The sequence below is a fragment of the Larimichthys crocea genome, chromosome XIII, assembly GCF_000972845.2.
Source record: "Larimichthys crocea isolate SSNF chromosome XIII, L_crocea_2.0, whole genome shotgun sequence".
Lineage (NCBI taxonomy): Eukaryota > Metazoa > Chordata > Actinopteri > Sciaenidae > Larimichthys > Larimichthys crocea.
In genome coordinates, this window is record NC_040023.1 from 15,210,535 (window position 1) to 15,229,441 (window position 18,907).

The window sequence follows — 18,907 nt, forward strand, 5'->3', positions numbered from 1 at the left end:
TGACCGACAGAGTGCGGCAGCGCCATCGGCCCCACTTCCGTTCTGACGCCGAGCGGCATGCTGGGATATGTAGTCCGTGCGGCGGCACTATAAGTGAATGGGAACTTCCTTTGACGTCCTCTTTTACTGCGCGAGCCTGAGCGAGACAGGTACGGACAGCAACCCCTCGTGCTAACTCATGACATCGTTTGGAGCTTTTTAAACGTATAAAAGTGTACAGGTAGTCACAGGAAAACGTAGTTATGTAGGCGAACGTGTGTTTTTAAATATCCAACGTGTCGTTTTGTGGCGGATTGTTCAAGGGAGAGCTAATTCGGCTAAGCTAATGTTAGCTTGTCACATTGAACAACGTGGTGCGGCGCAGCTGCGGCCTGGTCGTGTGGCTGACAAACAGCCGATCTCTAAAGCGTATTTACAGCTGTAAACATTTAATTATTTTAGTGTAGCAGTGTTGGGAATGTGCGCACATTTTCCTGTGTTATCATGAAGGACAGCAAAGAGAAAATGTCAATGTTGTACTGCAACTGTTATTGTAACCACTCTAAGTATATAGTGAATAAAACTCACATTGTGAGTTTACTAAACATAAAATAATGCATTTATACCAGCGTATAAGGATGGGAGAGTAACTGAAATGGCATGATTTAAAATAAGACACTTATTTACCAGATATTGCAGTTGGTATACTTAAGTCTTTTAGATATACTTTATTCATCCCACTATGGGGGAATTCACTTGTTACAGCAGCAGAGGAAAGTGTAGCATACACTACAGAATTAGAAAAAAAGTAGAAAAGGCAGAAAAAACCCCAACAAACAGACAGAAATATCTATAACCTACACAATAAACACGGAAAACAATCAACCTTCAAACAGACAAGTACTGAGGATAAAAGTGGCATGATATACAAAGGGTAATGTAAAGTGAGCACAGTGTAAGAAATATTGCAAAGAAAGTGACCATGATACAAATATTATTGAAAGAGTAGTGACCATAATATAAATAACTGCAAGGTATAAAACCTTTCTTGAGTTAGTATGAATGGGACTAACTTGAGATGAGTCTGTAGTTTGCTCAGACTGCTGTTGTGAATGTTTAGCTGCTAAATAATTATCCTAGACTGACTAATTTGATGTCTAAATGTCCTGATGTTGCAGGCACATCTAAGCCGCCATGCCCGTTGCCAGGAGTTGGGTTTGTCGCAAGACATATGTCACCCCCCGCCGTCCCTTCGAGAAGTCCCGTCTCGACCAGGAGTTGAAACTCATTGGTATGTTATGGCATGAACACTTGAGTGCCGGAAACCTTTTTTAAAAATACGTATTTTGATGAATCACTGAGCTTGAAATTTGACCGTGCTGTTCCATCCTCCTTCAAGGCGAGTATGGACTGAGGAATAAGCGTGAGGTGTGGAGGGTCAAGTTCACCCTTGCCAAGATTCGCAAAGCTGCCAGAGAGCTGCTGACTCTGGACGAGAAGGACCCCAAGCGTCTGTTTGAAGGTATACTAAATTATTCCAAATACCCACTTCATCAGTGTACTGGCCAATGATTTAACTATCAATTATCAGACTTTTCTATGGTGTCAAGAATTCCTCGTCAATGAGGCCAATAATTGTCACATATGCACTCTGTGTGCCTGTATGTTGGGGTTTGTAAATGGCTCCTGTGTTGTGTTTTAGGTAATGCTTTGCTCAGGCGTCTGGTGAGGATCGGTGTGCTGGACGAGGGTAAGATGAAGCTCGATTACATCCTGGGCCTGAAGGTTGAAGATTTCTTGGAGAGGAGGCTGCAGACACAAGTCTTCAAGCTCGGACTTGCCAAGAGCATCCACCATGCCCGTGTCCTTATCCGCCAGAGGCACATTCGGTAAGCGCAAAGGCTCCTGGGGAAGCAAACATCAAATAATAACGGGGGTGAAGTCGTCTGAGAGTCTCTCAATGCTTCCTCTTCCATCAGAGGACCATCAACTTGTAACGCTGTCCGCTGAGATCAGTTAAACTTTTCAGCAAGGTCAATTCGGTATCAAAACCGTATACCTTGTCAGTAGACATTGCCCAGAGCCAATCCTGCCACTGAGGGGCTTGGACTGTGCCACAGAGGTGTTGTGGCTGTCAGGTAAGGTATATGGGGGATTGCACCTCGGGCAATTGCAATACTCACTACACCTTGTGTGTTGTGATGTGCTAAATACTCAGGCTGATGATTTAAGTTCAAATATTCAGATTTTCTCTGGTGTCAAGAATTCCTCGTCAATGAAGCCTGCAGTAAATACTGTTAGCCCATCTACATGTTTGATACGAATACATATTTTCTGAAGTACCCCCCTTTTTTTTATTTGTCTCGGCAGTGTGCGCAAGCAGGTGGTGAACATCCCCTCCTTCGTGGTTCGCCTGGACAGCCAGAAACACATCGACTTCTCCCTGAGGTCACCATACGGCGGTGGACGCCCAGGCCGCGTCAAGAGAAAGAACGCCAAGAAGGGCCAGGGTGGAGCCGGCGGTGCTGACGATGAGGAGGAGGATTAAGAAGGATGTTGTCATGGGAGTGTGTTCTGATACTTCCTGTCAAACTTTCAATAAATGTTTGGTCTGACCAAATATCTGAGTTGTGCCTCTTTTTTATTTTTTTATTAAATGTATATAAAATTTAAATATATATTCAGTATTTTATATTATAGAATAAACCTGGATATGTGAGAAGTCAGATAGTTAGAAGTGGTGATTACCACAGAGGCGTTACACATAAACGTTTATGATGGTACAGTCCACGCACCCCTTTTCCCGTTGGACTAGTCCACGTCCACCAGGTGACGTTGTTTTTACATAAAACCAGGAAGTTAAACCTCTGTTAGCTGTGAATGGGGAGGCTGGACGTCCACGCGTGATCACACTGTGGCGATTACACGTTATAAATGTAAGTAAACAAAAGCTTTTATAGCTGTAGCTTAACAACGTGACAGTCGGTCACTATAGTAACGTTAACTGCTGAGCTCATGAGCGGTTAGTTCGACGCTAACGGTTGATCAACCGTCCTAACTGCCGACACCAGTACATGAAGCCAGTGTGACTCAACCGGCGATTTAATTCAGTATTTTTGCATCTTCTGTCACGATTTATGAAGTATAATGTATCCTGGTGGTAATTGTGTCGGCTTAAAGTCAGTGACCTGGAAGTGGCCGTCGGAGTAAGTCAGCTCTGTGGTAATGTTTCGGCTCCGGAGTAAATTAAACATAATTTATATATCATAACGTTTATTTATTGAACTTAACTAAAACGTAATCGAAGAAGCAGCTTTCTCCTGGACTTTAAATACAGACCGACGTCTGCTGTAAACGTCCCACAACAAGCAGGAAAGCGAGTTCCTACATGCTCCTTGTTATGTTATGTTTACATCTTGTATTTCATCTTTATGAGCTTTTTTATTAGTTCAAAATATCGTTTCATGTTGTTGCAACAGTGTTACAAGTGGCTTTTGTATACAACTCTCCGGATATTGCTTCACTGTGCCACATATTTCTGCTTCACACTGAGAGACTCTTATTGTGAAACACCCTGACGATTACTCGCTCTGCTTATGTTGAATAAACCAAAACTAAAATACCTATACTGCTACCGCTTTTACATGGCTGCTACTGCACGTCTACAAGTGTCAAAATGGAAAAATAGCACATGGACAAAGAGGAAAAAAAACAAAACCCCTCAGGCCATGGTGGTGTTACACTTTGTAATATTGTTTTACCAAACTTATTTCACTGTATAATGAGCACACACTGTTTGTAAAAATCACGACAGGACAGTAGGCCTGCAGCTTAGAGCTGCAATTTATTGGTTTATATTCTCAAACATAGTAATTAATATGTCTGTGAAATGTTAGTAAACAGAGAAAAATGTCTTTCACAATTAAACAGAGCCCAAAATATATATAATAAATATAATTTACNTTACCATTATATATGTGTGACAAAGAAAAGTAGATATACCTCATATTAAAAAGACTTTTGGTATTTTGCTTAAAACTGACTGAAAATGATGAATCCTTAAATGCAACCATCACTTTTTATGGGAAAAACTATTACCCTTACTTACTAGTACCTTCACAGTATACACCTTCACTTTGCAGTATAATGTGGCCCAGCACTAACAGCATCCTTAAAAACTACTATACGATTTAATCAAAATATCTGTGATGATCCAATAAAAACAAATTATTAGCTTCACCATGTCAGTATTTGTTGCAGGTTATTGGAATAGATTGTGCTGTATCGCTTGTATAGGTTACTTTTATTATCACTCGTAATAATGGATTGTCTGTTATTGATGTTTCATGTGTGTGTATGTGTGTCGTTTTCTACCTGAGCATGTCTGGAGTTGAGTTTGTGTTTCTGTGTCGGCAGAGCGATGTCTCCTGATGAGTTGGTGTACTTGGGAATCCTTGCTGCTTCCATCCCGGTGGGATTCCTTTTCCGTTATCTCAGTGAGTATTTTGGTCAGGCCAGCTCAAGTTACAAACATTTCAAACATGATTAGCATGATTTTCTTAATATTTAGTTGGAGGCTGGAGAACACACCAAACAATTTAATTTTAACATCAAGATGCTCACAATCAAAAATGTCCTTAAATGTGTGTCATTTCTTTATGGAAAGCCTCCTGTTATATGAAGGGAAAATCTTCTTAGCCGTCTCCGCTCCATAGTCTAAGGATTAGTGATGTTTAATCTGGTGTTTGGGAGACCATGAATGTGAAAGAAGACTTTAATTAATCTTTCCTTTTGTCCAGTGCTCTGGGTTTTGTGCTTCTTAACCTTGCGTTAAGCCCTTCAGCGTGCTTTACGTCCTTGTGTCTTGTGTTTTGTGACTGCAGTTAAAAGCAGTGAGCTGGAACGTTTTCACACGATGTTTGTATTTTAAGTTACTGAAATTACCAGCACATCCTGTCTGTGACATCAGTCTCAAGTGGTTTCCCCTCACCATGGAGCTTCTTGTTCGATAATTCTAGGTGGCTTAATTGTATTTTTTTCCCTCAACTTCAGGTCCTCCTGTGAAGCAGGGAGCATCTCTTCTTCTGGGCCTCTCAATCGCCATCGCCACTTGTCACATCCACACACTCCACTCTCTGGTGACGGTGATTGGAACATGGATTATTATAAAGAGCAGCTGGCGGTGAGAGATAAATAAACACGCTTTTATTACACTGTATGATACAATATTAGTACGGAACGTTAGGAAAATGGCAAAACTCATAACATGTCTCTGTCTTTTAGGCATGCCCCTGCATTGAGTCTCAGCTGGACCTTCCTCTACCTCCTCTTCTTCCGGCTGGTCACTTCGTTTGGGCTGCCACCACCAACACCCTTTGCCAATGCCGTTCAGCTACTTCTCACTCTCAAGGTACAGAAACCTCATCTGTGTATAAATGTACTGCAGCGGATTTAAACAGTCTGTGCATCTTTTTTGACTTCTCATGTGTGTTTCTGTTTGTAACTCAGATGGTGAGTCTTGCCAATGAAGTGCAAAGCTTCCACACAGAGAAGAAAAAGGAAGTGAGCTCTTTTGCCAAGTCTCCTGTCATCGGGGGTCTGTCTCAGGAGCCCTCTCTCTACGATATTCTGTCCTATAGCTACTGTTATGTCGGTATAATGACCGGTAAGTCTGCGGGAATATCTGACACTTCTCAGAATTATGTTTGTGCATTTATATTCATGTGTGTTGTTGATGTTCATTTGCTTTTGCATGGATTTTAACTGTTGTCTCTCTTTATCTCACTCTACGCTACTTGTCCAATATTGTGTGAGTCCATATTGTTTTCAGTATTATTTAATATTACTGCTAGTTTTCACGTATCTCTACTCTCTTTTTGTTTTCTTACTCCCCTCTCCCATCCCACAACCCCCCTCTTCTTTTGAACCACATTGTCCTCCACTGGTTCCCTTTTGTGTGTTTGTATTTCCATTTTTTTCCGTCACTGTCTTCTCATGACTCCCTTATCTCATCCCTCCATTTCTCCAAAGGCCCGTTCTTTCGCTTCCAAACGTACATTGACTGGCTGAGGCAGCCAAGCCCGCAGGCCCTGCCTGGCTGGGTGCCGTGTCTGCAGCGTTTGAAGCTGGTGCCCGTGTACGGCGCTCTGTTCCTGACTGTGAACTCTTTCTTTCCACTGGCCTATGTTCGCACACCAGAGTTCCTGGATGAAAACTTTTTCTTTAGGTATTGGTGCCGATGCATGGCCTGATGATGTCTTTTAATAATAGTTGCAAAGGCAGTTACAAGAGCTTTAGATTTCTTATATAATCATCATATAATTGTTGCATAATTATATTGATTTGTAAACTAATTTAAAGTGCAGTATACTGATTGTACATTGTGTTCATACTAATGTCTTGTCTGGAGCCTAGCTGTAATTTGTCACAGATGGAGGAAAATTAAATGAGATAAAAGATTAAAATAAACAGTGCTGTGGTTTAAGAAAGTAAAAAAAAGATTCCCATCAAGACAAAGCAGATTATAAACCGTGGAGGCCTCAGTAGTTATGAATAATGTACTTATTCTCTCATTCTGTGTTTCTCTTTAAATCACCAGGCTTGTCTACATGATAGCAGTGTTCTTCGTATTCAGGATGCGTTTCTTTGCGGCGTGGTGTGGAGCTGAGGCTGGCTGTATCAGTGCAGGTCTGGGCTGCTATCCAGAAAAGGCACTGTCCAAACCTGGAGGAGGACCCACCGTCAACTACAGGTACATTATCACAGGAATAACAAGTATAATAAAAAGACTTATTTCTCACTCATAATTCATGTTCTTGAAAGTTAGTGTTCATATTTGTTTTCTCTTTTGTGGTCAGTCCTGATCCCGCCACTGAAGAAAAATATGACTTCAAAACCATCCAGAACATCGACTGCTACAACACTGACTTCTGTGTGAAGGTCCGACATGGGATGCGTTACTGGAACATGACAGTGCAGTGGTGGCTGCATCACTACATTTACCCCAATTCCCCCTTCAAATCTTACACTCTCAGGTAAGACTTTATGTGTATAGCATTTTACAGGTGGGGTGAAATGCCTTCATGGGGCTCGTGCAATAAGATAAAATCTTAAAGCTGTCAGTTGTGGTAACAATTCTTCGTGTTCAGGCGCTTTGACAAATTGCTGCATGGTTGTGCGGCGGTGTGTGGGGGTTGTGTCTATTTGTGCTGAGCTTAACCGCCGTGAAATAATCAGGAAATAACTTTTTATTCTGCTGATTTACTGGCTTTATCCAGACCGGTGCTCACTCACTCTCCCTCTCAAACCATTCGACATAAACCAAAGGAAACTTCTTTGTGTCACTATTTGGCAGCGTAAATTGCGAGCCAGACAGATTTCAAAGCTGGGTACATGAAATGAACAAAGCCAGTACACAACAGTATCAGAGTTTAGTCCATGAATCCACCTGGATAGAATCGGGCTGCATTTTTTCAAAAGCTGGATCCGGCTCAACTTCTCTGCTGCAGGCGACCCACACCGCTGCAGCTCAAACGCACTCCACTCAGATGAATGGAAACGCCTTTTCCTGCAGCGCCAGATCCTGTCTGAATATACCCTCAGTTCTTTTATCGAGGGCCATCATGTCTGATTATGCAAATCTTTAAAAAAAAGTCATAAATACAAATATATGCAAATATATATACAGTTAGGCATTGTAATTGTATGTGTTGTATTTGCATTTGAGTCTCTTGGATGGGTTTGGTTCTCTAGTGAGTAATTACGGAAGGAGGGTGGTGCTATGATAAGCTACTAAAAATAAACTACAGCGCTAGTGTTCATGGTAATGAAAGAACATGTCACTAATGCAACTGTGTTGTTTATTTGTGTTTTCTTAAATAGAATTCACAAAGAAATAATATATATTAGGTTTTGACTACTGATCAGTTCATTGTTGAGAATAGGAAATAAAATATATAAAGTAATATAAAGTATCATGAGAGTCATAAAATGTTCTGTTCAAAACGTTAAAACTTTAAAACATTATAACAAACCATCCTAACTTTACCCCAGCATCTTCATTCTTCACATGAACTAACTCAAAAACTCCTCGAAGCAGCATGTGCATGTGTAACTCAACATCTCTCCTGTTTGTGTGTGACTCTCAGGGCTGGCTGGACCATGTTCATCAGCGCCTACTGGCATGGAATCCACGCTGGCTACTACCTCTCCTTCCTCACCATCCCCTTGTGCATCGCAGCCGAGTCTGCCATGGAGGCCTCGGTCCGAGCTAAACTGGGTCCCCGCGGCCAGAACATCTTCGACTGGATTCATTGGTTTTTGAAGATGAGGGCCTACGACTACATGTGCATGGGCTTCGTGCTGCTGAAGGCCTCAGACACCATCAACTACTGGACGTCCATCTACTTTATCATGCACATCATCGCCGTTTGCTGCATCGTCGTTGGCAGGGTGCTGGGTGGGAAAAGGGAAGGGAGGAGAGGGGAGAAGGAGGAGAAAAGAGAGGGAGTGAAGGTAGAAAATGTGAAAGAGGAAAAAACAGACTAAATGGAGGGAGAGAAAAAACTTTTTGGGGGACATGAGGGGGAAGCTAATTCAAGACCAGAACACAACAACATTCATCTTTCTAGCAACAAATAGGTCCAATAAGATTTCTTGTGGGAAAATGTGAAAGTTCAACTTGATTAAAAATGCAGCAAAATCAGACAAGAGCGTGACATATTAGAAAGGTCACCAATGGAGACCTTTTACATATTTACATGTACACAAAGTTACTGTGAATACTGAGAGAGGAATGTTTGAACTCGATGAATGTTACTTTTATAGTGTGAGTGACAAATGGGGTGTAAATAGTGAATCCATTCCCCATTGTTTACTGGTCAAAGTGAGGTTGCTGAAATGTCAAGATGCTGTTTTAGAAACAGGTGGCAGAGTCCAATAATAACCCTCATAATGATCTTATAAATAATTACAAGAGATGCAAATTGAATGTGATTTAAAATTGGCGCACCATAACAACAAAACAACAGTATTATGTTACAGATACTGGAGTACAGAGTGAATTGTGATGGAAAAGCATTATGAGGGTGTCACCATTAGAGCTCAGCTGTCATGACCTTTTTCATAAACCCATTTTTGTGTGTGTGAACATTATCAAAGATTTCCAGTTTATTGATTTAAAGTAGGATAGTTTCTGCTATGATTTGGCAACTTAAATCTGGACTTTGGTGGGCTTTTTTGCTTTTTTTGCCACATTAAACAGTCCAGATATAAATATGTTTTTGTGATAGATAAATGCAGAAACGTTCACCTTAAGCAGAAATACAAGCTCTTGGTGGATGTTGCAGTTTAAGCTGGTTTAAGTTTAAAGAGGCAAAACAAGTCCAGATTACCTTTGTTCTGCTGTCTGATTACATTTCTAAGTGTTTTAGAATTAGTTTTAAATAACCTTGAGGATTTTCAGCATTATAATATTCCTCATTCTCTGTGTTTACTCTCTTGATCCTGTGAAAATCCAAAATGTTTTTTTCTTTCTTTCTTCACTGTATTTGTAAGCATTTCAGATCATATCAGGAACATTATGCACTGACAGCAGTGTTGTATCCACAGAAGAGTGTGTCATCTGATTTCACTGCCAAAATGTCTGTACTGCCATCGTGGACCATTCCAGGTTGGGACCAAACATTTGATACAAGAAGTTTCACATCACAACTACAAGCTGCCAACGTTTAAGTAATGAATAACAGCACAGCAGCGGGGCTGGGCAATGTAGATTTATTCATTGTCACAAGATTAATTCAGTTATTTAACAATGCCGATGTATTTCATAGTATGAAAATTTTATGCAATGTCAAATATGGAATAATCAAACTGTTCAAAGCACTGAACTGCCCCAATATCTCACATCTTATGTGACCAAATTTCTAACAAAAGCTAGAACACATTTTGTTAAACATTTATTTGGACAGCAGAAGTCGCCACGATACTCTTCTGCTCAAAGTGGATAAATGAGAATATTAAATATAGCCCAGCCCCACTCGCAGTAAACTGTGTTTTGGAGTTCTTTCACTCATTCCTGTCTCACTGTGTGATAACTCGACTGTATCTGTTGTATACGAGCATGACTGACAGCAGAATTGAAAGGTTTTATCCGATGTGTTTTATCCTCCAAATGTTACTTGGAAATGAGATAATTTGAATTACAAATTTATTTTGTGTTGTGCTTTTATGCTTTTCCTTCTCTGTGCCAAACGTAAGCCTCGCAGAAATGTTTTTTTTCTTTATTGCACAGGGATGATTGTGGTGGTTCTAGTCCTTCTGGTGACTGCTCGTCTCCAGATTATTTATTTATATTCACCCTTTTTTGTGTGTGTTTGGCTTCACATGCTGCACAGACTGTAACACTCCCTGCTTTGTAACAGTGTTACTTGTGGAATACATCAGCATTTCCTCAACAATACTTGGCTTTTTCTTGTCTTTAAAGTCTTTCATTATGTATATATCTGTTTATTACTTATTCATTAAGAGGCTTATAGTTATCTTGTGTAAGTCAAGTTAAGGTAAGATGAAGATATACGGCCCTTTTTTTTAAGCTGTCAAGACTGGGAAATCATTAACTCTCCAGTGAATGCAAACACAACCCACAACAATGGGTTTCAGTTGAGCTCATAGCCATCATATGTAGTTCTCCTTTGATAAAACATATATTTAGTGGCTGGTGAATTCATAATATTAACTTAACACTTCTATGTGTTATATTTCATTTGTTCCCATCGCTGCCTACAGTTAAAATTCAGTAAAATAATATTTCTAAAGTTTCCAGACACTTCTGTTAACTCCATAATAACACAAATTACTTAAACCGGTTGTCTTGCACGCTTCTTTTCTTCCTGCTGGTTATTAGACCGTGCAAATTGTAAATTAATGGTATCTCTGCCCTTGGAAATAATGGGTTAAGTCATACAAGGAAGTACCTGTGTGGTCATTTACAAAGGGAGTAAAGTCCGTGAGAGAAGACAACAAGGAAGGGTTGCCTGGAACGGCAGCATTTCCTCATGACAGGCTGGTTCACCATTTGTTTTCTAAACTTGGATTAGATGTGGTCACCGAGGAACGTCTTCAAAGCTAGTCGTGTTAAGCTGCATCAGAGATAATGGCTGTTGAACTACAGAGACAAGGCTCAAGTAGGGTGTATGACTATACTGAAGGTTTGTTTCTTTAACATTTACTTATTCATATTTGTTTGATCATTTTAAACTCTTAAATCTGAATCAACTGAATATTTGAATATTCTCAGAGCTGATCATCTTTTAATCTGTCTGTCTTGGTACATATTGCTTCTTCATTTCTTTTGCTGTCCGTCACTCGACCACTCACAGGGAATGGTTACCCTGGTGACCAGCAGTCACTGAGATCACGGCAGGTTTCATCTCGAGTGCCCAATCAGAATTACTCTCAGTTCAACTGGACCTCACCGCCTGCAAAGAAGGATGAGGAGGACAACACTGGTTCGCACCAGGACCTCAGGAGTAGTCCTCTGCACATGGCCCTGAGAAGAGCTGCATGGTATGAGAAAGTTTGATGGTGTATTTGTCAAACATGTTCTTAGAGACCCTGTACACACAAAAAAAATACACTTTTAAATATAATTTGAAGCAACTATATTCTATATTTTTTAAACAATATATGATGAATGTGAAAGGGCTCACTAATAGTGATGAACCTACAGAGAAAGAGCAGCCAAATCTGCAGCTTCTCTCTCCTTTATAGTGAGTTTCAGCTCATTGTTTCACTAGTTTAGCTTTAAAAAAACAACAACTGTGCACTACCTGCTCAGCAACAAACAGCAGAAAGTTACTAACTAGCTGATGAACATGGTGGAGCATTTAGCATCTAAAGAGACTAATACGTCCCTTAGAAGTTGGTGGAAACCAAAAACACAGCTAAAACTAAAGTAAATATTGGACTTCACCAGGTGACCGTAAACACAACTCTGAATGAATGATAATATTGTTCAGTAACTAGTGGATGTGTCAATAAGTAATTGTTTGCGTACAGTTCACCATATCAACAATGAATATATTTAGATGTGTTAATTTTGAGTTTACAACTGCACAGAGACAGTTTCCTCTTTCAGCAGATGAATGTGGAAACAGCCCTCTGGTGTTAAACATCACAGTGAAGTAACAAAAAGCAAAATACATTTTTAGTAAAGGGGGACTTTATTATTTCAAATGTTTCACAGCTTAATACAAATGAAATGGCGTGTAGACATACAGATAAGATAATATAATAATAAGAAAAATAATCTAAGCGGTGAGGAGGGAACAATTGGACAAAGATCAAATGTAAAAAAATTTTTTAGTGTGACTTAATTCATTACCAGAAAAATAACTGAGAAAATCACAAATTAATTTAAGTGATTAAATAGACTCTGGGATGAAAACATACTTTATGTCTTACAGTTAATAACCGGAGTATAAAGGTCAAGTGAACGTCATTGAAGTGATGGTAAAAGTTTCCAAATATAGACAGTGTCTTAAAGTGAGTGTGTGTAACTCTTCAGAAAACAAACCACACATTCTTTCTCTTGGAATAAAAAAAAGGTTTCTTGTTCTCATCTTCTCCCACTTATCCGTTTGAGTCGGGTCGCGGGGGCAGCAGCTTCAGCAGGGAGGCCCAGACTTCCCTCTCCCCGGCCAAGTATCATTCATTCTCACTCATGCCTTTGCTGCTACAACTTTACTTGGTTTGGTATGACCAGTAGCTACTTGTGGCTTATGTTAGCTTGTCACATAATTATTACTGATTAAAGTAATAAGTCTCGTGGTTGATATAGCACAAAAGCATTAGTTTATTTATTTTTTCACATTAATGCAGCTCCATTTCCATTTTCCAAGTTCCATTTGAACCAAAGTCAGATTTCACATTGCTCTGTACCATTTAGATAGCTCTCAAAGTTGAGTTAGAAATTAATTGTAATGAATTAATTAGAAATGTACCAGAAATTACAGACCCGTAAAGTGTTGCCAATAATTATATCACACAATAATAAAACTGAACTTTACACTCTCTGTTACAGGCAGGCGCAGCAAATGCAGGTTCCCGTGGTTTCCAGCAGGGAGTCCTGGAAACGGAACAAGGCCAAAACTCTGCATAAACTCAAAGATGAAATCCTAGGATTCGTTTACATTTTTGCACTGTGGAGAAAGACCTTGCAAAAGATTGGAGGTAAACCTTTAACTAATTTCAGGTAGACGATAAGATATTTCAGCATCTCCAGCCTACAGATTACACAAACTGTCCATTCATAACAAAGAAATCATGGCTCCACAGGGAACTTCGGAGGTGGCGTCCAGTCCTTTTTCCTGTTCCTGCGATTCTTGGTGGTGCTCAATTTTGTTTCCTTCCTACTGATTGCTGGATTGGTCCTCACCCCAAGCATCGTCTTCAGATCTGTTGCAACTGGCATTGTTAACAGCAGCGGTAATGACTTCTACAGTTTGTTGGTTCACAACATTCATTTTCTTTAACATGAGGGTAACACATGGAGGCACTTTTATTTCAGTGGTTCTTCATTTCCCCATATTAATGTTTTAGCAGTTTTTTATTTATGAACAGGAAGCCTTCTCACAGTTTGATGCAACTGTTTCCAGGCAACAGTCCAGCCTCAGAGGCTGTTCGTAGGAGTAAATGTAGAGACAGCAGTACCCGCTGTGGTATTCCCCTCAGAAATAAAATAAAGAAATGATGCGTGAGCAGAGGATTTATTCCCAGAACAATATCTACATAAGAATGTAATTACTCGAGGTTAATCTAGAAGTACGTGTACAATTCAAAAGATATAAAGTTTAAAGATTTGATTATGCATGACCAAGAATTTAAGATATTTTCATACTGTTCAACCTTGAAGTGTGTCAGATTTAGGAGGCTATATTTACAGATAATGGCAAAATTGTAATATAATATTCATAACGATGTGTTCATCAGTGTATAATCTGTAAATCTTCATCTAAAAATAAGAATTATTGTAACCTTAAAATAAGGATTTTATATCAGGAGGAGTGGGTCCTTTTCCACAGAGTTTCTCTTACATGCTAGGAAGGAGATGGTGAGGCAAGGGGGTTGCAATTAGTAGCTACAGCACTGCCACTAAACCCTACATGCTGGTTCTTTAAAGTAGTTTTATTATTATGAAATTATTATTATCATAATTTCACTACAGTCATATGGATGATTACTTATTTCATCAAACAAAACTGTGTGAAGATCGAGATCTAGATGACAGTGTAGAGATGAAAACCCTCTGACATCAAGTGAACCACAGGCCTAACTTTCATTAACACTGCAGCTTTTCTCTCTCCTTCCACTTTCTCTCTTTCAGTTATCTTTAAAACAAAAAGGGGAAACATACATAAATCCTGTAATCTCTGAGAATGCATGCAAAGATCATAAAGCTTTCCCCCTTTGTGGTGTTTTCCAGTTCCAGAGCAATGCATGGAGTATGACCCTAATCCTCAGGACTTGGTGATGTTCTATAATTACTTCCTCGACTTACTCTCGGGAACGGTGAGTAACTGCAGCATCACAATGACCTGCAAAGATATGAGACTTGCAGGATGTATAGTGAAACAGACATTACACCTTCGGCTGCTTATGTATGTTTGAACTCTCCACCTTAACACCATAGCCAAGATATGAGAATTCTTCATGTGGCAGCACATCCAGACTCATTAAATAACATGTTATATCTTGTCTGTTTAATCGAAGCAAACAATAAACAAGGTTGCGGCTGTTTCTCTGTTTCCAATCTTTATGCTAAGCTAACCGATAGACATGCGAGTGGGATGAATCTTATCATCTAACTATCTGCAAGAAAGCGAATCAGCTTATAATCCAAAATGTCAAAGTACTTCTTTAAAACAAAGTTGACGTGTAGTGTATTACTTTCAAATGTATACTACAGAATGGGATATATTGGAGATGAGGGCTACAAAATAAAAGATGATGGTTGATATCCTAGCAGGCTATTTTAGTGCATAATTGTCAACAAAATTGAAAGTTACACATAGGAACAGGTTGCAAAATCCTCCATGCCTCCAAAATATAGTAGACATTACTTCAGTGCCCATCAGATATGTTTTGTGACCATCATCTCCTCTTTGTTCAGGGATTTATGGAGTATTCATACATGTTTTATGGCTACTACAACAACACAATGGTGGTCAACGAGAACTTCTCCTACAACATCCCCCTGGCGTACCTCTTCACTGCTGTCTTCTACTTTATCTTTTGTTTAATTTGCATCATAGCACGGTGAGTCCCTGAACAAACACGTTCAGGTTTAGTGTTATTAATCAATATCTAGCCTGTGTGTGTGTGTGTGTGTGTGTGTGTGTGTGTGTGTGTGTGTGTGTGTGTGGGCGTGTTTAGCCGTCTCAGACAGAATGACATTTTAAAAGCCTGAGCCACTTTGACCTGCATCTGTATCCTCTTCTCTGCCTGAATGTTCACACACAGCATGGGGACTGCAGCTCGAGTTGCTGTGGCAACGGGAGGCAGCGCTGTGGGCAACTACAGCATGATAGTGTTCACCAGCTGGGACTACGGTTGCCTGGGAGACCGAGCTACCAAACTGAAGCAGAAAAACATCCACTACCGGCTACAGGTCAGGGGTGGGATCAGTCCCACTTAGCAGGATGGAGGGTGGTTAGTAAGTGCTTTCAGATGACCTCTTGTCTCGTCTCTTTCTCCGTCAGGTGGATCTGGAAGAGGAGAGGATAAAGAAAAGGGCAGCTGCTTTGACTCTGAAGCAAAAGATTTTTTTATACTCTCTACGTGTTGGCATGGCTCTTTTTGCATTTGGGCTCATTATAGCAGCCTTTTATGGTATCTTTTTGGCCACCATCTTCAGCCAGGTAAATTGTGTAGACGAAGAGTGATGATGCAGATGTGGTCTTGGGTCTGAAAGTTCTCATCCCTCATGGTTCCCATCTCTTACAAACAGGCAAACAGTAACCAGGAAGGGATCCTGGGTTTGATTTTTCAATATCTACCTTCCATGGTCATCACTGCCGGAAACTTTGTGGTGCCACTGCTGTGTGACCAGATCGCCTTGATAGAGCAATATTCTCCCAGCACTACTGTCATAATTGCACTCTTAAGGTTTGCACTGGAAACTAAGGAAAACATGATAATTAAGAGATTTAAGAAAAACCTGCTTCACATGGAAATCCAAACACAGTGGTGGAAGAACTCAAAACCTTTACTTAAGTAAAAGTACTAATACAACAAAATGAAAACACTAAAATGCAAGTATACGTCCTGCATTCAAATGAACTACTGAAGTAAAAGTACAGATGTAAAATCAACAAAACCTGAGCAGTTTAGAAGCGAAATCACCCTTTTTTTAAATGTTCTTTCATTTTTAATGCAATAATCTTGTTGCAGGATTGTCTTCTAAACACCAGCCAGCATTATGTGACACTGCAGAGGCCTCATCATGTTTTTTTTTTAAGCTGGAGTAAATAAAGTACATTTGACTCTGAAATAGTGGAGTGGAGGTAACACAAAATCTAAACCCTCAACTAAAGTATAGTACAGTGTGCGAGTAAATGTGCTTAGTTACTTTCCACCACATCATCACCAAAGCTTCTTTGGTCTCAGCATTTCATTCATTTATGTGAAGAAAACTAAATGAAGTGTTGATTATTAATTGTTTAAACAGCAGTTTAAACAGCCTCGTCTTGCATTAGAAAAGTACAAAGTTAAAACAACCAAAGGTCATGGAAATCATATAAAATAAAACAATGAATTTGTCAGAAAAAAAGAAGACTAATAACTAAGATTGATGATTATTAAAAATTTAAATTAGAAAAATGCGGACAGAATTATATAAAACGTTCCTAAAGATATAACAGGAACATATTCACAGGAAATAATCATCTCAAAATTCACATTGTTGTTAATGTACTGTTATCTACTAAATATAATAACCACTGCATAGTTTTAAACATAGTTTTAAACCATCTCTAATAAAGAAACTTGGTGTCAGTAACAGAGTTGGCTTGATAATGTTTCTCTTCCACGTACAGGGCAGTGTTCCTACGTCTGGTGAGTCTGGGCGTTCTCCTCTTCACCCTGTGGAGTCAGATCACCTGCAACGGGAACACAAGTAGTACTTATTGCACACCATGCGAATACAACCACAAAGAATACCCGGTAATTACGCTTCTTGAGTGCATGTGAATTATTTTTTAAAGATCACAAAGCAATTCCAATTCTGCAGTTAAAAGATGACAAAATGTTTGTTTTTCTAATCTTACATGACTCTTATAACTGATTTTTGCCTCATCACATCACAGAGATGCAGTGAGCTTTATATTTTCACGTTTGTCTCATTGTGTAGTGCTGGGAAACTCGAATAGGACAGGAGATGTACAAACTGACGCTGTTTGACCTTCTCATCAACATCGCTGTGCTCGTCCTGGTGGAGTTTCCACGCAGGTACAAATCACAGAAGAATTTTGTCGGTCAGATCATATTGTGACACATTCAGCCGTATGATTGCATTTGTTTTTATGTGTGTGTCAGGATGGTGGTGGACAACTGGAGCTGTAAGCTGACTCAGTGGGTGGGTCGGCAGGAGTTTGTAGTTTCCTCCAATGTGCTCGGGCTGGTTTATGGTCAAACTGTGGTTTGGACGGGAGCTCTTTTTTGCCCTCTGCTGCCACTCATCAACACTGTCAAGTTTGTCATCCTCTTCTACTGCAAGAAGGTGAAGACGTAGCAACACTTCACACAATGGAGAAAGTTATTCACCAACCCCTCAGCTAACCCTGTTTCATGTCTCCATTGCCTCAGATCACGCTCTTCTATAATTGTCGGCCAGCACTGAAGACGTTTCGTTCTACCACCTCTGCCTTCTTTTTCCTGGTGGTGCTCATGTTTGGCTGGGGCCTGGCCACAGTTGTCATGGTTTACGCTCTTGCTGTGTGAGTGTTGATTGCAGCTTTCTCCCCTGTAACAACAACAGAAGTGCTTGTTAGTTTAGTTAAATAGCAGTAAAAGTGGACAAAACCATTCTGAGCAGACTGCTAGGATTTTCCATGTTGTTAATGATGAGTGTTTCCCTCTTTCCACCCAGAATCCGTCCTTCTATGGGCTGCGGCCCTTTCCGTTTCTTCCCCAACATGTGGGAGATTGTTCCAACCTCTTTCTACAACCTTTCTGCAACCACACAGGACTTCCTCTTCTTCATCGGTTCCCAAGCATTCTCCATCCCTCTGTGTGTGTTATTCTGGTGAGTAAACTTGTGCTTTCTGATACACAGCACTGTGTTTAAACCTAAATACAGAATGCAGCCTACATTTTACCTGCATATTATGGCAATTCTGACCATTTTTATGGCGTATAATCATGGCTGCTTTCTCCCTGGCAGCGTGCTGATGTGTTATTTCGTAGCTTTAGCATCAGTCTATGGAAATAGTGTGTCCCTTCTAAGAGCTCAGCTTAAACTGGTAAGTTGTTGGCATTTACCTGCATGGTGTATTGTCAAACAAATACTTACATGGTTTCACTTGATTTCTGAACAACATGTATTCATTTTGGCTCACAGGAAGGCCGTGACAAGCAGTTCTTGGTCAAGCAGTTTGAGGAGGTGAGACGACATCTTCGAATACCAGAAGACATTGCAGATAACTGACCATAACATAAGGACCATTTAAAAAAAATTATATAACACAAAAACAACATGATGAGGCCTCTGCAGTGTCATATAATGCTGGCTGGTGTTTAGAAGACAATCCTGCAACAAGATTAATGTATTAACAATTAAAGAACATTTAAAAAAAACTCATTGTTGCATTATTCTTTATTTACCTGAGTGACATAAATACCAATGCAAAGAGTGCCTTTGTATGAAATGTTT

The 18,907-nt window shown here is 39.9% G+C and overlaps 3 protein-coding genes across 4 annotated transcripts; all 3 read left to right on the plus strand.

Moving 5' to 3' along the window:
- The first annotated feature begins 22 nt into the window (after window positions 1-22).
- rps9 (ribosomal protein S9) lies at window positions 23-2,601 on the plus strand. Its single transcript, XM_010744321.3, has 5 exons — window positions 23-149; window positions 1,158-1,270; window positions 1,379-1,501; window positions 1,682-1,868; window positions 2,350-2,601. Exons 2-5 carry the CDS (start codon window positions 1,174-1,176, stop codon window positions 2,525-2,527), a joined length of 585 nt encoding a protein of 194 aa, XP_010742623.1. The 5' UTR covers window positions 23-149; window positions 1,158-1,173; the 3' UTR covers window positions 2,528-2,601.
- A 175-nt stretch (window positions 2,602-2,776) lies between these two features.
- On the plus strand, window positions 2,777-10,438 carry mboat7 (membrane bound O-acyltransferase domain containing 7). 2 transcript variants are annotated; one of them, XM_010744317.3, is made up of 9 exons: window positions 2,777-2,915; window positions 4,396-4,475; window positions 5,032-5,161; window positions 5,263-5,389; window positions 5,488-5,644; window positions 6,010-6,205; window positions 6,578-6,730; window positions 6,837-7,013; window positions 8,127-10,438. In XM_010744317.3, exons 2-9 carry the CDS (start codon window positions 4,400-4,402, stop codon window positions 8,524-8,526), a joined length of 1,416 nt encoding a protein of 471 aa, XP_010742619.3. In that variant the 5' UTR covers window positions 2,777-2,915; window positions 4,396-4,399; the 3' UTR covers window positions 8,527-10,438. The 2 variants fall into 2 exon arrangements, with proteins under 2 accessions (XP_010742619.3, XP_027143017.1); XM_027287216.1 differs by lacking the exon at window positions 2,777-2,915 and adding an exon at window positions 3,004-3,185.
- A 563-nt stretch (window positions 10,439-11,001) lies between these two features.
- Window positions 11,002-18,824, plus strand: tmc4 (transmembrane channel-like 4). The gene is made up of 16 exons (XM_010744316.3): window positions 11,002-11,186; window positions 11,358-11,544; window positions 13,061-13,209; window positions 13,315-13,464; window positions 14,462-14,547; window positions 15,149-15,294; window positions 15,499-15,646; window positions 15,738-15,896; window positions 15,986-16,143; window positions 17,073-17,199; window positions 17,387-17,484; window positions 17,572-17,755; window positions 17,842-17,972; window positions 18,125-18,280; window positions 18,419-18,497; window positions 18,596-18,824. Exons 1-16 carry the CDS (start codon window positions 11,132-11,134, stop codon window positions 18,680-18,682), a joined length of 2,100 nt encoding a protein of 699 aa, XP_010742618.2. The 5' UTR covers window positions 11,002-11,131; the 3' UTR covers window positions 18,683-18,824.
- Window positions 18,825-18,907: the final 83 nt, after the last annotated feature.